At 37.6% G+C, this 19,232-nt stretch overlaps 1 protein-coding gene and 1 pseudogene across 6 annotated transcripts in view; one reads left to right on the top strand and one right to left on the bottom strand.

Annotated features, from left to right (window-relative positions):
- STOX2 (storkhead box 2) overlaps nucleotides 1–19,232 on the bottom strand; it is a 201,893-nt gene that overhangs the window by 15,837 nt on the left and 166,824 nt on the right. For 4 of the 6 annotated variants that reach the window (XR_003047608.1, XM_025049941.1, XM_025049940.1 and 1 more), the window contains one exon: nucleotides 2,794–2,946. Coding sequence is in view for 5 of the 6 variants with exons in the window: in XM_025049941.1 (XP_024905709.1) it covers nucleotides 2,794–2,946 (153 nt within the window). In the remaining variant the exon portion in view is untranslated. Of the gene's footprint in view, nucleotides 1–2,793; nucleotides 2,947–16,305; nucleotides 16,426–16,531; nucleotides 16,848–17,191; nucleotides 17,401–19,232 lie in introns of those variants that run through there. The other 2 variants (XM_006916367.3, XM_025049942.1) reach the window with 2 other exon arrangements.
- LOC112483424 lies at nucleotides 1,814–1,932 on the top strand (annotated as a pseudogene).

Here is a 19,232-nt window from a genome sequence, read left to right as displayed (position 1 = left end):
TGACTTTCAGTTAAAGTCACTTACACATGAGAAAAACAACTTACTAGAGCTGCTAAGCTCCACTAACAGCCAGGGCCTTCTGCTGAACACCTCCAGGAGGCACCATTCACACAGAATACAGCTCCTGAAGTGAAATACTATTCACACATGAATGATGCACTGGAGATGTGCAGCCCAGCAACCTAGATTACAAACCCGTATTTAAAATTGAGTGTACCTTACATGGCAGCATACTTTCAATCAGTGTTATAACGAAAAGCAGTTTTTCAAAAAATGGTACAGCTCATTTATATAAATTCACGATTGGGTTTACTATACTGCTATAATAAAGGAAAACTGAGGTGTAATTCATAAAAATCGCTATTACTATAAAACCAAAATTTAACCATATTATAGATCTTGCTGATTGTAGGCCTTCCAAGCGATGATCTTCAAAACTATATAGAATCATGACTACAATGTAATCATTCCATAAGAATCATTAAGCTCTCTGACCATTCCAAATGAAGGAATGAGAAAGTTTCCATAGAGAATTTACATCTAAAATTTTGATGTCTTAGATTTGCAAGTATATCAATCAAATGTTTAATTTGAAAAAATAAACTAGAAACATTCCCTGTTCAATCGATTTTCCATACTTCTACCAATGTATTTTCAAAGCTTTAACTGAAAGTCATTGATACTGATGATTATTATTTTATTAGTAAGTCCTAGTATAATGACTGACATTTTTAATTGTCTATGAAATCTAGGGTTTCACTAGAAATTTGTAGAGATCACCAGAAAGAAATATGGTTGTGATGGATATTTTTAACATTTACATGTTCCATCGCTTCTAGATTCTACTCCCAAAGTTTATCATGAATTTGGATTTTGAGAGCTTAAAGAACAAAAATAAGCTTTACATCCAAACAGGGCTTGAAACTTGACCCTCTCTCTTACCTTACTACTAAAAGGAAAAAGGTTTGCCTGGCAGTTAACAAAACAAGACAAACAATCAGACAATCAAGAACAATCAGAGATAATAAAATGTTACAAAACTTAAGATATTTTATAGGTAGCAAGGGTGGGTTCATGTTAGAGTTTTTAAACAGTATGTATAATTTCACACATATTAATTAGAAAACTGAAAGAGGAGGAAAACTCATTGGGAGAGAAATATAAAGTTCTTTTGGGGCAAAAGGAGAAGTGGGAAGACTCGATATGGGAGATTCCTATTTAGTTTAGAAGTATTCTTTCTGCCCTCTTCCCATGGGTGGGGTGCATTCCTCCACACCCTGACTTTGAGTTTGGCCAGGTTCACTTTGGCCAATGGTACGTTAGTAGGTATGGTCTGACCAAAGGGCTCTTGTGCCTCTGCCATCCCAATGAACAGAACAGGACTCTGCTTGCTCCCTTTTACAAAGAGGATGGGGTACAGAAGGATGGGGGTACAGGTGGAGCAGAGCCACCAGGCTAGGACCAGTCTGGATCAGCTGACTCCTGGAGAATCCAAACACATGAGCTACATAAATGTTTACTATTGTATGCCACTGATACTCTGTAATTGTTTGTTATCCAGCATTTTTGTAGCCAATTGCTTGTATTTACTAAGCTCTCTTCTTAGTTGGATGAAAAGTATGTGAAGCATTTGTTTTTAACATAAGCTCTATCTCAATCTAGGTATAGGCTGAGTCCAAACCAAGCTGGTGGACTGGTGGCTCAATAATGTGTTTGACTTGCATGTCACTGGCATACATGTGTTAAAATGTACATGCACACAATTGCCAATATCTAAGGCAATCCAGATATTTCATATAAAAGTGAATTTCTAGTCCATGGCCGTGCTACCCTGAACAAGCCTGATCTCATCTGATCTCAGAAGCTAAGCAGGGTCGGGCTTGGTTAGTACTTGGAGGAGAGACCACCTAGGAAGACCAGGTTCTATAGGCATAAAAAATAAATAAATAAATAAGGGACTGTAAATCGACAAGGTCCTTGCAATCTGTGAGGTCAACCAAGGGTTGCCTCGCCTTAAAAAAAAAGGGGAATTTCTAGATTCCCTTAAAAGATTAGAAGATTTGGCAACTCTGGCAGGGTCCTACATTTTGGGGGGAGGGGGAATGGAATACTACCCTGGAGTTGAGTAGTGGGCTGCCTCTCTTGAGATGGGGCATGCATTCATTAGCTTATCACCATTCCTAACATCTAGCACTGGAGGCATCAAACACCATTCACACAAGCAGCTGGGCTATTGTCTTCTTTTTATAACAGTTAAGAGAAAGTGAAACATTTTATTTTATTTTGTTCTTTTAAAATGAAATCGTAACTAATGTATCAAATATGATAGTCTTAAAATTCATCAGGCCATGACATAAGCATGCAAGATATGTTTATTTTTAATATTATTCTGTCTGTAGTTTAATCCCTTAGGACTAAAAATTTCAGTTGTTTCTGACTCACTTCTATGAAATCATGATGTTTATGTATTTAAAGAATGTTTGTGTGGCAAAGGTTGAATGGAATCTTGGCAAAATCGTTTTACCAGAATTCCTTGTAGATTCTGATTTAATTTCTTTTTCTCGGTACCAATTAAAAAAGTATTAAAGCTGAAGAAGGCAAATTATTTTTGAAGAAACACAGGTGCCTTAATTTTTTAATTACAGAACTAAGAAAAGTTTCCGTTCAATTTTGGCAAAGATTTTTTTTCTGTGAGATTTAAACACGAGAAGAGCTGTCCTTTTATATTTTATAGCCCAGGAGCAGTCTAAGCACACCATCCTTTGGGAAGGTGCTACATTCTCTTTCTATTACCTGGGAAACATGTGGTCAGGTGCTCCATCAGTGCTTCTTGGGTGACAGGTTTTCGTGCCGAGTTCATTGCTGAGATGGCCAAGCACAGGATTTCCCCGAGTGGAATAAACTGAGATTGACTGATGGGAGACATACTGATTGGTGATACATCACCTGCAGAAAGACAATTTTCAAGTGAGTGGTTCATTAAAAGACCCAGCCGTTTTTCATACACACACCTTCGCACGTACACGTCCCTCCCATGACTCTCACCTACTCCCTGTTATTGTGAATACAGTCAAATCCAAACACTGACATTTGTTCACGAAACCACAGCCCATTCTGATCAGGTAGAAAGAATGCCACAGAACCGTGGAAGCTCCAGTTGTCTCAACAAATAAAACTTGCCTTTAAAACCTGAGTGCTCACTTCAATAGATTTACTACTGAAAGGCTTGCAATGAGACTTTGAAAAATGATCTCTGTTTTTATTCACGTGGAGCTGATTTATTTATTAACTGCCATTTACATCTTGACAAATGCATTTGTGGTAACTCGAAGATTCATTCATTCAGATGGTGAGCTCCCTTTACAGGTCAAGCATCTGCTGGGGGCTTGGGAACATGAATAAGGCCCCCTCCTCAAAACATCTCTGCCCTCAAGGAGCTTCTACTCAAGTGGAGGAGACAGACACATAGACCAAAGTTCAGAGTGCACGAGAGAAGGCTGAACACCAACTCTGGAGCAGAGAGGGGAGGATGGGGTTGAAGGTGGGGCTTAGAAAAAAGCAAGTGAGAGAAGGTTTTATCAAGGATGTAAAGCCTGAATCCAGTGCTGAAGCAGGAGTGTGTCTGGTGGCTCGGATGCAGGAATAATGTAGAAGGTGGCAGGATCTACAAGCAGGCATTTCTAGGGAGTATGAGAGAAGGCCCACAAGTATGTAGAGACATCCAGAGGGAAGAGCTGAGAGTTCAAGGCCTTCATCCTATGAGGGACAGTGAGCCACTGAAGGAATTTAAGGAATGACAAAGTCAGATGTGAATTCAGAAACATGACTCTGGTGGCCAAGTGGAGAATGAACTGGGGGAGCAAGAGACGACAGATTACATCCATAAGGGCTGGTGGCTTCCTGCACACGGTGACATCTAAAAGAGCGGATGGAGGCAGGAGAGGCTAAAGACCCAGCAGCGAGGGGACTGACTGTGGTGGCTCTTGAGGAAATGTCAACATGCAATGCAAATATCCGTCTTCATTCCTATGATCTTTACATCTAAGTTATGCTGCAAGGATTCCTAGAACTCCCTGGAAAGATTTCTGGGGTGCGGTGTCCCCAGCAGAGGGGTGAGGCTAGGAGAGTAGGAAAGTCCTCTCTGGACACGTGGGTGCCCCCTGTTTCATAGTCTGAGCTTCCGTAAGGTTTCAGTTGAGAAAACGCCCTATAGAAAGGGTGAAAATTATCAGCAGAGTAGAATATCTGTGAGCTTGTAAGCGTATTTCCCAAATGTACTTCCATAATCTCTCCTCTTTTGTTTCCTAATGTGACTTTTCTCTTGTAAGAAGCTACCATAGCTAGCCAGATCTGAGACTGTGGCATTAAGTAGCACCCTCCCTGGAAGGCATCTGGGTACACAGGACAGTTAAAGCTGTGCCCAGTCACAACCCCTAGTTTGACTGGAGTCCAGAGTCCTTTTGGGAAAGAACTTGAACCCTGCTTTGATAGACTGAATGGGAAATGGTTTGATGGATGAAATCAGGCAACAGGGCCTAGGAATGAAAACCATGAGGTAAGGGGATAAGTCTGACGTGTACCAAACGAAGCAGCAGGACTCCAGTGCCTAAGACCTGACCTTCCCTACAAAGCCCAGCTCAGCTTAGTGCTCTCCTGCATCTCTTGGGGCTCCAATTCGCTCCACTGTGGCTCCATTCCCTGCAAAATGGGTATAAGAAGGGTAACATATTTCCCCCAAAACCAGAGAGAGTGAGGAATACTCAAAGAACAAGAAAAGGTCAGCAGACATAAAAATAAGCAGAAACCGGGAACTGACCTAACTTAGAACTTCTGGGGCTATGGGATATAAGTCTCATAAAGAGAAGGCCTGTGAGAGATTCTTGCAAATATCTGGTGGGGTAGTGGTGGGTAAAAGCTACAACATGGAATTTTAGGCCGTTATTGTGAATGTGAGTTTCATTCACTGGCTGGTGAAACTCAATTCATACAGGTGACTCAAAAAATGACAGAATTATGTGGGCTGGGACCGCCTCAGTGGGTAAGTGTGCTATTGTCTAAAAGGTGACTATTTAAATCTTAAAAAAAAAAAAAAAAACCTGTTGCATCCTTAAGTTCAAACACATATTATCCTAAAGCCTAATGTGTAAAGGACGAGCTCGTGGTGGTGGGTGAGATGAGTACAGGTGAGGGTTTGGAGCTGCATCCGCTCAGTTCTTTCCTCTCCGACGGGAGGGGGCCTGTAGCTCAGCCGCGGTGACACTAAAGATCTCTTGTGTGAGTCCTTCTCTCTCCCTCCAGCTTCTACAGGAGAGGATGAGGATATTGAGGCCAGGTTTCTTGATGAGTTGCTAGGTTAGCAATGTGGACCTCCAAGTCACCTGGAATGATTTTGTAAATCAGATGACAAAGAAGGTGAGGTCAGCTGGCAAAGGGGGACATCAAAGCAGCCCCAGTGCCTTTGGATCTGTGGTCACTACCTTCTAAAACTTGCCTATCATAATTAAGGACTTCTCAGAAGATCAAAACTACAAAATTACTAAATATGATTTTTTTTTAAATGCAAGTCTATTTTCTGATTTTGTATAGGTTACAGAGAACTCGATCTCTCTGTGAAAAACAAATGACTACTAGCAAAATTAACTTTGTTTAGGTCATGTTTGTCCTTATGCTTTTAGCTGAAATTGTTTAGTTTAACTGCCATCTTCTAAGCTAATTTCTTTTCATTCACTGCAGCCAAATATAAGAGGCAGTATGCTTTAAGAGTCTGAATTGCATTTGCTTTGGAAAAGCTCAGTTCCACTATAATAATAAATATGTGCAATAACTTTTAACTCAGGATATAAGATAAAATGGAATTTGGATGCTCTAAATGACTATCTCCACGTCATCTCGTTTTTATGCTGCACTAAGATAAATTATTTTCCACTCCCTCCCCACTCCCAGCCCAACTGGCAATCCTGTTTACTCTAAGTCCAAATGCTTCTTGGATCTATTCCCTCCATTCCATCTCTACTCCAAACCACTGCCACCTCTCACCTAGCCCACCATAATGGCTAGATGACTCGCAGTTTTCCTTCCTGCCCTGACACTCCCTGACCCACAGAGCAGTCAGGCCTTCTTAGAAAAGCCTAAAACGTGTCGCTTCCCCACATAAAATCCTAGTGACTGCCTACTGCTTCTAGAAGGATCCAAACTCCTCATCAGGCCTCTAACGGCCTGCGGGGTCTGTCCCCCCACCACTGGGACCATTCCCCCACCACTCACCACCAGGTGTCGAAGAATTGCCTGGTGGTGTGGAAAAACCACACGCATTGGAATTGGTGCCAGACTCATCCCAAGTTACTGTCTTCACTCTCTGAGTGTGTGCACGTGTGTTTGTGTGTACTGGTGTACTGTCTGTCTCACCACGAGAATATATGCCCGTGACAGAAAGGAGCATGAATGCCACATTCTCAGTGCCTAGAATAATGCAGGGCTTACCCCAGACACCCAATAAATATTTGTTGAATGAATGAATATTTATAACTTTATAAGCCAAGGAATTTCTCAGGGTATTTAAAGGATTGTGATTTTATTCATATATTTTACTAAATAATCGCAAAACAGAAAATTTAAGAAGAGACAAAATATACTTGACTTATATGCAATTTCTAAGACTCCCTCTATTAATTTCATAAATAATAATTCCCCAAACTCCCCAGTTACCATAGAAAAATAATTATATATTAAGTGAGGGTTAGGGCATGCATCTAAGATCTGTACTAAAGAAATCATAGGTACCTCTCAAACAATATAACACATTATTCAAGTTTACCATGATTTTCTGTGGATCTTACAGCAGACCTGCTTAAAGAATCATTGTTAAAATATGCTACTATAAAATTCTTCCAACTGGACCACATTTATAGCCAAAGAAAACAAGGTAATATAAATACTGCTGAAATATTGTTAGTCACTATAATCCATAGAAGCTACCACATTTTGCAGAAACTATGAATTGCTACTTGTCTATAATTTATAGAATAAATTTTTCTATTGTCAGAATTAGTTCTGAACATATTCATAAAGGCAATACATCTAAAAGCTCATCGCTACTTTGTAGGCTAACAAATTCTTTCTAAACTATGATAATTCTGTCCTATTGTTCTAAAAAGAAGGGGTAAATAGGTTTTATTTCAGCTGTATTTTCTTACAAACATCCATTTAAGTATAGTCCTCAACGAACGTTTGTTAAATCCAGAATGATTCAGATAAAACCAAGCATAATGCCTTGGACAAATTACACATTCAATAAGTTTCTGGTAAGTGAATTTAAAATATGAGAAGATATGAAAATATTATAATTGTAAGTAAACTTCTTTGATTTTGAGCATTTAACATTAAGTTTAAAATACTTTAGTGAATACCTGGACTGGTTTCATTTAAGGTACTAGTCAGCTGAGAAGAACGAGGACAAAAATAAATTTGCCCGGTGGTGATGAGTGGAGTGGAGGATGAAGGCTCTTCACTTGAGGCGGGAAAGAGCATGTACAGAGCATGAAGCAGCAATGCTAAGCCTGGGGGAACTGGGGCATATTTTGGTACCACTAGAGCAGGCTAGGCTGGTGGTGAGATGGAGAGAAAAGTAGAAGCCAGATGCTGGTTGACCAGAAGGCTTACTCTTGAGGCTTACGGGGAACCACTGCAGGTGTTTATACAGAGGAATTATATAACATAGTTGTTACAAAATCAATCTTGTGCAACTGTGGAGAACAAACCCTTGACTACTACAATCGCCCAGGTAATTGACAAGGAGGGTCTGGACAACGGCAGAAATCAAGCAGTGCTGACTTTCTGTCTTTTATTGTCTACAGTTAGTTGCTTCCATCTCAGAAATATCTTTATCACGCACGCACATTTTTACTATTTAAACTCCTCTACCTATTCTCTTTTCCAACTTTTGGCCAGTTACTTCAGCTGCAATTATTTCAAAAAACACACTCTCACATAATTTTCTTTCGAGAAATATATGAGTGCCAATAATATGCTCAATACCTTTAGGCACTCAAGTTCCAAAATTATTCCTGTCTTGGTTCTATTCGTAGGGGTGAAAAACCACAAACCATACTGTAATAAAGCTCTGTCCTTTATGAATGCCATTTTCTTTTTCCATCAGTCATTAATTTAGGTTCTTTGTACTTGCCAACCTTTGCAAATGAGGGAGGACGACACAAGTCCTAAGATGTGACCCTCATGACAACTTACATGCATCCCTTCCCAGATGATATCCGTAGCTTTCTAAAAGATACCTACTAGAAATGAAAACATGAATCTATTCTCTTCCATTGAAAGTACCCATCTTCATACAAATCAGAAAAGGGAAGCCATAATTTTTCTCGATGAACTATATCATAATAAACTACAACCTCAAAAGAACCCCATCTTCTATCTTACACTTCTTTAAACAATCTGTTTTTTTAAGCATCAGAATTCTGTTTGAATTATTCTGTTTTCCTGTTTATTTTTAAATACTATTTTTTATTGTAAATGTCAGTCTACTCTGTCCTCTGATTGAACAGTGACCTTTGACCCTGATGAAGTCCAAGAAGCAAAGCAATCTCCCTGTACTTACAAATGCAGTTCTGAAACTGTACTGATTTATAACTGAAAAATTCCCCACATAAAAAGGCACTCAGGAGATATTTTAATAAATGCCCAGTCTCTTAAAACAAAACACAATTACCACTCTGCCTCTGGTTCCCCATCCTGTAAGATGAGAGTTTCAATGAAATGATTTCAAAGATTCCTTCAGACTCTTAAATTCTAAGATGCTATATCAATGAAGCAGAATTCTGGCATAAAAGCACCACACAGTAATCATGTCTAGCTCTATTTACATCTTGCCAGATAAACTATTTTAATGCTCATCCAATCTGAGACAGCAGCCTTTAATTTTAAAAAGAATAGCAAGATATATTGGCTATTAATTTTTCCCCTTGTAACAAAGGCTTCATAATTTACTCTTTCTAATTCAAAGTCTTGCTCAGCTTTGCTCCTTGGGACTAAAGTGACCTGTTCTGGTCCTCTGAACTGCCAAAATTAACACTGAAGTTAAAATTATAGATGCCAATAAAATTACTACATGCAGTAGATACTGGGACTCATAAATGGTCCAACATGTCTGTAAAATGTACAGTGGGCACAGCGACAACACAACTCTATTCCTTTCAACAAACCAGTCATAAAACTACTAATGTGCCAAGCTTTATCTTAAATACCCTTGGGCCTGGGGAAACCCTAAGTTCTCCGAGGTTAAGTAAACAACTCGAATGCAAAGCATCAGACAAACCTTGCGTTTTACAATTTAGTTCGATTTATTAACCCCAATTTTATGTATAAATGTTGTTCAGTTCTTTTCACAGATGGTCTATTTCAGTGTTTTTTAAAAAGCTGTTCTGAAAAACCCCACATTCTTCCTTCCATGTGGTCTGAGAAAGATCTCAGACCACAATACCCTAACGGGAGGGAAGAGCATACAGCACCCACTAACTCACAGGCTGCTACATTGTAAGCAACTCTCCTGTGAAACCAGATTACCATACTTGACTTCCAAATGTTTGTATTTGAAATTTAAAAGAAAACTGGCACTTTTACTGGTTTATGGTATGTTTAGTTTAAATGTCACTGATTTCAGAAATTTAAGGCTAAGCCCTCATTGCAATAGTCAATGGAAGGAAAGTTGACATAAAAAGGAATTTTAGAACATTTAGAAATTCTATAACAGCTCTTCTAAAGTTTGCTAATGCTTTATTTCAACACTTGATGGGTCTCTTAAAGAAGGTCCAGTTCCTAAGCTATTATTTGAATAAACTGTTCTAATTCAAAATAGAACGTAAGAGGCTCTCATTAATAATATTAAAGTTAATGATGTCTGTTAGCTATGACTTACTAAGAAATTTCTAATGAGTAGGGATAAGCAAGAATGGCATGGTGGTATATGGTGTGCATGCACACAAACATGTGTATGCGTGCGCAACACATACACACACACACACACACACACACACACACACGGCTTGTGTCCACCACATCATCTGACTCTTTCTGCTTATCAGTCTGCCTAATGCAGAGAGATGTCTAATACAACCAAGTGAAATGATAAATCAATCGGTTGATTGGTTTACAAAAGAAACTCATCATCTTCCCCATCCACAAGTTTTCATTAGTCTGATAGCTATTTCTCTTGTTACTGAGATTGGACCACTGATAAACAACTGTCATAAGATAAGCAGAGACAGACAAGCCAGAAAAAGTAGAAGATCAGGTGAAGAAAGGCAGCCAACAGACGTGATGGGTGATACCTTCTTAGCCGGGGAGCCAACTCCACCATCACCAGAATGATGACTGGCATCTTCTCTAATCATAAACATCAAACACTTTTGGATCATTTTGCTATTGCAATAGATTTTTTGTGGAAAAGTTAGGTTGGAAATATGAGCCATCAGGCCAATTATACGTTTCGAACCTTTGCTAAGGCTGCGCAAGTGTGGTGTGTGTTAGGCACTATGGAATAAAACCTAACAGAGTGCTAGTCAGCAGACACTCAGGTTTGTTGAATAAACAGGTACTACACACATAGGCAAAGCAAGGTAAGACCCTGCTAAATGCCAAGACGCTTTCCATCACCATCTGCCACCCTGCTCTCTAGTCCCGCATCCAGGGCTAAGTTAAAGCCATTTACCACCGGGGGTAAAATCATAATGAAACACCAGTCCTAGCTGACAACAATTAAGATTCCTCAGATGTCATGCCATTCTGCAAGGCAACTGGCTAACAAGAGTTCCTATGTGATATAGTGTCTTCCTTTACTTTATTAAAAGTGCATCACATAGAATGAAATCTAAATTCCTATTTTACTTCTCTTTCATCTCCATTCTACATCAGAACCTAGCCTAACACCAGAGACATATTAGACGCTCCAGTTTCCATCGATGGTATTTTTCAAACATAGGTAAATAAATCTACCATCTCCAGAGTCATTCTCATCCCCTCTTCATAAGTTAGAATCACCACAGCTGTTTCTCAAAACTATGTTCTTTGCTTCATCAGTCTAGGTGTCACAGCTATACTGTGACTTATTTCTGTAAAATACAATAGTAATAGAACAAAAAGGCCTAATTAAATATAGTCTAAATATATATATCTATATATATATATATAGATATATATATGTACATACACACACACATATGTGTGTGTGTATGTACATATATATATCTATATATATATATATAGATATATATATGTACATACACACACACATATGTGTGTGTGTATGTACATATATATATCTATATATATATATATAGATATATATATGTACATACACACACACATATGTGTGTGTGTATGTACATATATATATCTATATATATATATATAGATATATATATGTACATACACACACACATATGTGTGTGTGTATGTACATATATATATCTATATATATATATATAGATATATATATGTACATACACACACACATATGTGTGTGTGTATGTACATATATATATCTATATATATATATATAGATATATATATGTACATACACACACACATATGTGTGTGTGTATGTACATATATATATCTATATATATATATATAGATATATATATGTACATACACACACACATATGTGTGTGTGTATGTACATATATATATCTATATATATATATATAGATATATATATGTACATACACACACACATATGTGTGTGTGTATGTACATATATATATCTATATATATATATATAGATATATATATGTACATACACACACACATATGTGTGTGTGTATGTACATATATATATCTATATATATATATATAGATATATATATGTACATACACACACACATATGTGTGTGTGTATGTACATATATATATCTATATATATATATATAGATATATATATGTACATACACACACACATATGTGTGTGTGTATGTACATATATATATCTATATATATATATATAGATATATATATGTACATACACACACACATATGTGTGTGTGTATGTACATATATATATCTATATATATATATATAGATATATATATGTACATACACACACACATATGTGTGTGTGTATGTACATATATATATCTATATATATATATATAGATATATATATGTACATACACACACACATATGTGTGTGTGTATGTACATATATATATCTATATATATATATATAGATATATATATGTACATACACACACACATATGTGTGTGTGTATGTACATATATATATCTATATATATATATATAGATATATATATGTACATACACACACACATATGTGTGTGTGTATGTACATATATATATCTATATATATATATATAGATATATATATGTACATACACACACACATATGTGTGTGTGTATGTACATATATATATCTATATATATATATATAGATATATATATGTACATACACACACACATATGTGTGTGTGTATGTACATATATATATCTATATATATATATATAGATATATATATGTACATACACACACACATATGTGTGTGTGTATGTACATATATATATCTATATATATATATATAGATATATATATGTACATACACACACACATATGTGTGTGTGTATGTACATATATATATCTATATATATATATATAGATATATATATGTACATACACACACACATATGTGTGTGTGTATGTACATATATATATCTATATATATATATATAGATATATATATGTACATACACACACACATATGTGTGTGTGTATGTACATATATATATCTATATATATATATATAGATATATATATGTACATACACACACACATATGTGTGTGTGTATGTACATATATATATCTATATATATATATATAGATATATATATGTACATACACACACACATATGTGTGTGTGTATGTACATATATATATCTATATATATATATATAGATATATATATGTACATACACACACACATATGTGTGTGTGTATGTACATATATATATCTATATATATATATATAGATATATATATGTACATACACACACACATATGTGTGTGTGTATGTACATATATATATCTATATATATATATATAGATATATATATGTACATACACACACACATATGTGTGTGTGTATGTACATATATATATCTATATATATATATATAGATATATATATGTACATACACACACACATATGTGTGTGTGTATGTACATATATATATCTATATATATATATATAGATATATATATGTACATACACACACACATATGTGTGTGTGTATGTACATATATATATCTATATATATATATATAGATATATATATGTACATACACACACACATATGTGTGTATGTACACACACGTTGCTGGTTCCCAAATTACAATAAAATTATACTGAATGACAGCTACCGTCCCCCCAACAAGTGAACATCCCTACCACCCCTCCAAACTGCCATGGAGGTTGTTACAAAAAAAAACTACATAACTGCATATAGGGATGAAAGAGCACAGAGGGCAGAACAGATACACAGAGAAAACTCGAGAAAACTCGCAACTCACTACCGAGAAGTAACTTTTCTCTCCAAGGTTCAGCATTACAAGACAGTGGTAGAGGCTGTGAACTCTGCAGTTAAAACCTTAGGTTCAGAGCCCAGTTCTGCTCCTCGTTTGTTGTGTGAATTGCGGCAAGCTATTTAATTTTTGACTCTAAATTTCTTCTCTTAATAAGTGCACATAGTGATGTTTACTTTATAGAACTATTGAGAGGATTAAATGAGATAATGGATGTGAGTGCTTACACTGCCCCCGAAACCTAGCAAGTATTTAATAAACAGTAGTTAGTATTAAAATTATCTTCTCCATGCCTATCTGAATTTATTCAATTTACTCTTTTACGGTGTTTGAATTTCTACCAAGAAATCATTTGGTCCTAAAAATAAATCTTTTTTAAAAAACAGATATCTGTGGGAAGGCTAAGAGGGCAATAGTCTTTCTTATTCTAGTATGAAATAATCATATTATTCACCTCTTGATTCTTAGCTGTGAGCGTGCACACTGAATGAATGGAATATTTTGATTGGGAGGCAGAAAAGTTAAGATACACACACACACATATAGACATAGCATTTGGGATGTATTACTGGGCAAGAAGAGAATAATGGTCTTAAAGCAAATAGGAAACATGCATTACATAGGGACTTTGGAGAGAGAAAGTTACTAGAAGATGAGAAACAATACGAACTGAGTTACAAGAATATAAAAAGAAAGTTGGCCTCTTTTAAAATTTTGGCTGGGCCCATCTTTTACATAAAAAAAAAAAAGGGAAACCTAGCACTTGAGTACTCAGTACTAAGGATTAGTGGTGCACTAGGAGTTAGATAGTTTCGCATGGGACCTGGGGTGCTAATAGCTATTCTAATTCTCTTTTCTAAGAAAAATACCTTGTAGGATTCAAAAAAAACAAAAAAACAAAAAAAGCTTCTACACAAGCTTTCACTATTTCGCGTACTCCTTACTCAAAGATGGTGTGTCCGGTATTACCCTTCCCAGGTAAGTAAACCACAAGCGACGTCCACAGCCAAGGGCCTCACCTTGACAAGAACAACCCTCTACAAGCCGTGCCAGGTACTGCCCGGACTGTAACTCAAGGTAAGGACAGTCACCATTTCTACAGTATGTGCATAACCCCTGAGGTCTACCCTAGCAATTTACCTCATGAAAATTCTTAAAATGAACAAAACAGATCATTCTCACTCTTTATGACAAATTAACACTTTTTAAACTGCCTCTCTTCTTAATCAACTATTTACTGAATGGTTTCCAGGTGTAGAGAACTGCTCGGAGATGTAGAAAAAGGCATAAATCTTGATCCTTGCCTCCGATGAGCTTATAATTTAGGTGGGAAACAGGATATAAATGTGTGAAAACATAAGCAATTGTAACATATTCGAATTACTGTTTAAAACACCCTGAGAAGAGATAAAACAAGGAAGTACAGGAATGACTAGCTAATTAATTATATCACAGGAATTTATTACATATAATTTATATTAATATATAATATATAAACTATACATATATACACACACACTCACACGTACACACAAAGAGAGAGAAATTAATTCTACAATAGGACTAAAAAATAACCTCCAGTTGGAAGTAATTGGGAGAAATTTTGAATAGGGTCTTTAAGGATGAGTAGAACTGATGGACTCAGGGACATTATACAATTTTATTCTCAACATACTATGCTTGTATTTTTCACGACCAAACATCCTTTAACACTGACTCAACCTCTTCAACTTTGCTTCGAAGACGCAAAGTGCTGTGCCTGAAGAAGAGAGATCTTTGACAATGAAGAAAGGACACATGCTTTCTGCCTGTCCGTGAAAGGGTGAGTTATGGGGATGGATATGAGAGCCAAGAGAAGAAGAGGTGTTCGAGGGGCCTATCCAATATATAGTTTGCATTATTTTTAAATGTTCTCATTATTATCACAAATTACATAAGGGATTTAACAGTCTCAGAAATATCTTCAATAAAAAAGTGCTAAAACTATAAATTTGACGAGGTGGTAAAACCATGCTTTTAGATTTGCCAAGTTTCACTTTGGAAGCACAGCGCGTAATGTACTTTCGAGAATCAAACTTTAGCATCTACTATTTAAAACAAAACAACAAAACAAAACAGCTTTTGTGTGAAAAGCCCATGGATGTTGTAAGAAAACAGCTCTGCTGTAATCTGACTCCTCAAGTAGACTACGATGAAATACTCTTAACTTCCCTAGTGGTTAAAGAGCAGCCTCCACACGATGGTAGTAGTGCTGGAGACAGTCCTGAGCAGATAAATCAGGCTTTCTTGGATTTTAGTGCCTTGTGTGTAGGTTAACGGGCCAAATAACATGCCACCTTTCAGGGACTGGATTAGTAGAGAAAGAAAAAATTCAAATAATATTTACTGAATGCCTCCGTGAGAGGAGTGAGATATTAAAACTGGTGGAAATCTGAAGCAGTTTAATTATTTCCACTCGCAAATCCTACAGCTGTCTGACTTTCAGTTCTGAGGTGACGGCTCTGGGATGAATCATGCTGGAGAGGTCGCATCTGGAGGGCAGCCTACAGGGGGCACTTCGACTGCTCAAGCTTGAGGCTGTGGGGGATTAACAGCAAGACCGCTTTTCAGAGGACAGGGCACCCTCATCAAAGGGGCTGTAGACATTTTACCATATTTCTTTGCACACAACAAGTCTTGAAAGAAAAGCAGGGGCAACCTACCTGACCCTTTCTGGACTGGCTCCATCTCCCAGGTAGCTTTGATGCTAAAGCCTGGTGCATGCTAGGGGTTTGCATCCAGGCACAAGAAGGAGCCAGTAACAGAAACGGACGTCCTAGAATCTGAAATAAGAAGAAAGAGTAAACTTCCGAGTAACAATATCCGGAATGAGCATTTCAGATTGGCTACTGAGGGCCCATGGAACACAACAGGAATCTGGTACTTTACCTTCGTAGATCTACTTTTAAAAAATGAGTTCCAGAACTCTCAGCTCTTCTTACAATTCAGGGCTTGAGATACAGGTGCAAGTTCAGTTCAAAAGCTGGCGAAAAAAGCACCTTAAAAAGGCTTTGTGAATGTACTTTGCTGGTAACGATTTTAGGGAAAAAAAAAATCCTCTTTACCATTCTTTTCTCCTATTTGCATGGAACGGCTGGAATCTTGTCCCATGCCTATTCCATATATCACAGCCACTTGCACTGAGCCCACATCCCACTGCAGTGCCTCGGGAATCTGCAGTGTCACTCCTCTTCTGCCTTGTTCTCTGCAAAGTGAAGTCATAGGGACGGATCAGCCAACCTGACTTCTCACTACCCTGCCCAGAATCCTTTGTGAACTGAAATGAGTCATCGCTCCAAGAAAAGCTACAGCCTCTGGTACGTGTGCAGGCTCCTTTGTCTGTGCGCTGCAGAGATGCTGGGCCGGGAATGGACCCCAGGCCCAGGGCCGCAAGGGGTACATCCTCCTCTCCAAGGGGCCCAGGTCTCCTCACATGCATTAGCACCAACTATTATTTTTTAATCATTAAAACAGGAAAAAGGGCACATACCTCCGGATGCTTGAAAAAAAAGCACACCCATTAAAACTGATCTAGCGTCATATACTCACCAGTCCGTAATTATAAACCTTATATATTCTTTTTTTTTTAAGGCTGGCTTTTCATTGTAACGAAGGACGGATCTCCCTCCTGTGTGTAACAGGAGGTTCTACTGTACACTGGATCAAAGTTTAGCTGCAGTGAGCTATTTGCCATAAATTCCGGTTGCGGTGCAAGTCCTTGCAAGCCTGGGTCTCATCATAACCGACACACAGCTGTCAGGCTTGCAGCAAAGGCAGCCTGCAGCCTGCCGTCAGCCAGTGCAGCTTCTGCTGCTGCTGAGAAAGGCGGCGTTGGGAATGAGGTCACTATGTCAGGAACTCGTTCTCAGCGTGAGGTTCTCCTGAGCTCACAACACAACTGAAATCTACGGAGTGGTATGATTCATAGGATTTTTTACATCGCTGCTTCATCTGCCTTTTAAAAAAAAAAAAAATTCTATGTCTTAGATCAGTAAGGCAAAAAAAAAAAAATCAATTACATATCTGTGTAAAAATGTCCTTTCACTGCACTGTTTGTACCACGTCACACTCGTTATTAGCACCACATATACACGTGTACATACTGTACTTATACACACAGCCACACAGAGGAACTTATTTCGGTACAATCATAAAGGAAAAGGATTTATCTCTAGGGTACAAGAAAGAACACATAAACATTTCAAGAAGAAAAAGGGTGGGAGTTGGGAGAGAGGAAAGAAAGATAGAAATATCAGCAATTACATTAAAATCAGAAAAAAAAATGGAGTCTGAGAGGAAAAGAATATTTCAGAAAGAAATGAGTTCTATTGTATCAGTAATAACACTGCCCAAACTCTCCCAAATAAACTAATACTAAAGCAAGCAGGCACCTCTCACTACCTCCACTAAGGAACCAAGCAGACACTGTTAAGTTAACCCACACAAAGAAACTAAGCAGATTTGGTAGCAGAGGATGTTTGTACAGTTCTCCCACATCCTCATGAATATAGTAGCTAAGTTACAATGAATACAAAGTGCAGGGCACAACCAGAGATGGGAAGGGCAAAAATGCAATGGATCTTCCCTAGGCTAAAATCTCACCATAGTCACATCCTCTCTTAACTCCTGTCACTTAGCCTGTCTTCAGGAATCTCCTCCCACAGAGCTCTGGTCTCCTCCGAGCCAGTGCACATCCTCTGGTGAACCCTACACAGTGATTCCCGTTCTACCCTCGGAAAGCCAAAAAAATATACAACCCTCTCCTGCCTGATAACTTACCCAATATTTACAAACAGTAACCAGTCCTTAACGTCTCAAATCATCTCGCCTGTAGTTGTGCACAGTTTGGGACACTTAGTAAGCATGCATACCCTATGTTCATTCATCAATTGATTGATACATTTGGTCTCAATGTTAAATAAATCTTCTTCGGCTCCTGCAACCATCTGACACTTTTCAAAGCCTCTGCCCTCATGGTTTCCATCGTTTGCTCCTACTGTGGCATATCAATTTATCTCTTCAAATGTTGTATGAAGAACCAAATGTATCCTAGCTGTGTTCTCCCCAGGGCAGTATCACTTTCCTGGTTCTGAACTCTATATTCACACGGTCTAAGACTGTGGTAGGGGTTTTTTTTCACTTTCTGTATTTTTAATGGCCTCAAATGTTTTCCCATAATGTGCCAAGGTCAATTCTGCACATGGGCTAAAACATCTATATTTTTCAAGTAAATGTGGCTGAGACCATACAAATTTAGGAGGGACTGCCATCACATAGCATGCTGCATCACAGTAGGAAATCAAAAGCCAGAAGTGGCAGGCAGAATAACAGTCTCCCAAAGATGTCCCTACATTAATTCTCAAAACCTATAAATACTACAGTACACGGCAAAGGGGAAACTAAGGTTGCAACTGGAATTAAGGTTGCTAATCAACTGACTTTAAAAGAGAAAGATTATTTGGATAGGCCCAATGGAATCATGTGGGTTCTTAAAAGTAGACGAGGGAATCAGAAGGGGAAGTCAAGGCAATGAGATGTAAGAAGGACTCAACTGACTGTTGTCGCTGGCTTTGAAGAAGGAGGGAGGGGG

The sequence above is a fragment of the Pteropus alecto genome, unplaced genomic scaffold (assembly GCF_000325575.1).
Source record: "Pteropus alecto unplaced genomic scaffold, ASM32557v1 scaffold24, whole genome shotgun sequence".
Classification (NCBI taxonomy): Eukaryota; Metazoa; Chordata; class Mammalia; order Chiroptera; family Pteropodidae; genus Pteropus; species Pteropus alecto.
Note: the sequence above shows the minus strand (reverse complement) of the source record. Positions and strands in the feature narration are given on the sequence as shown.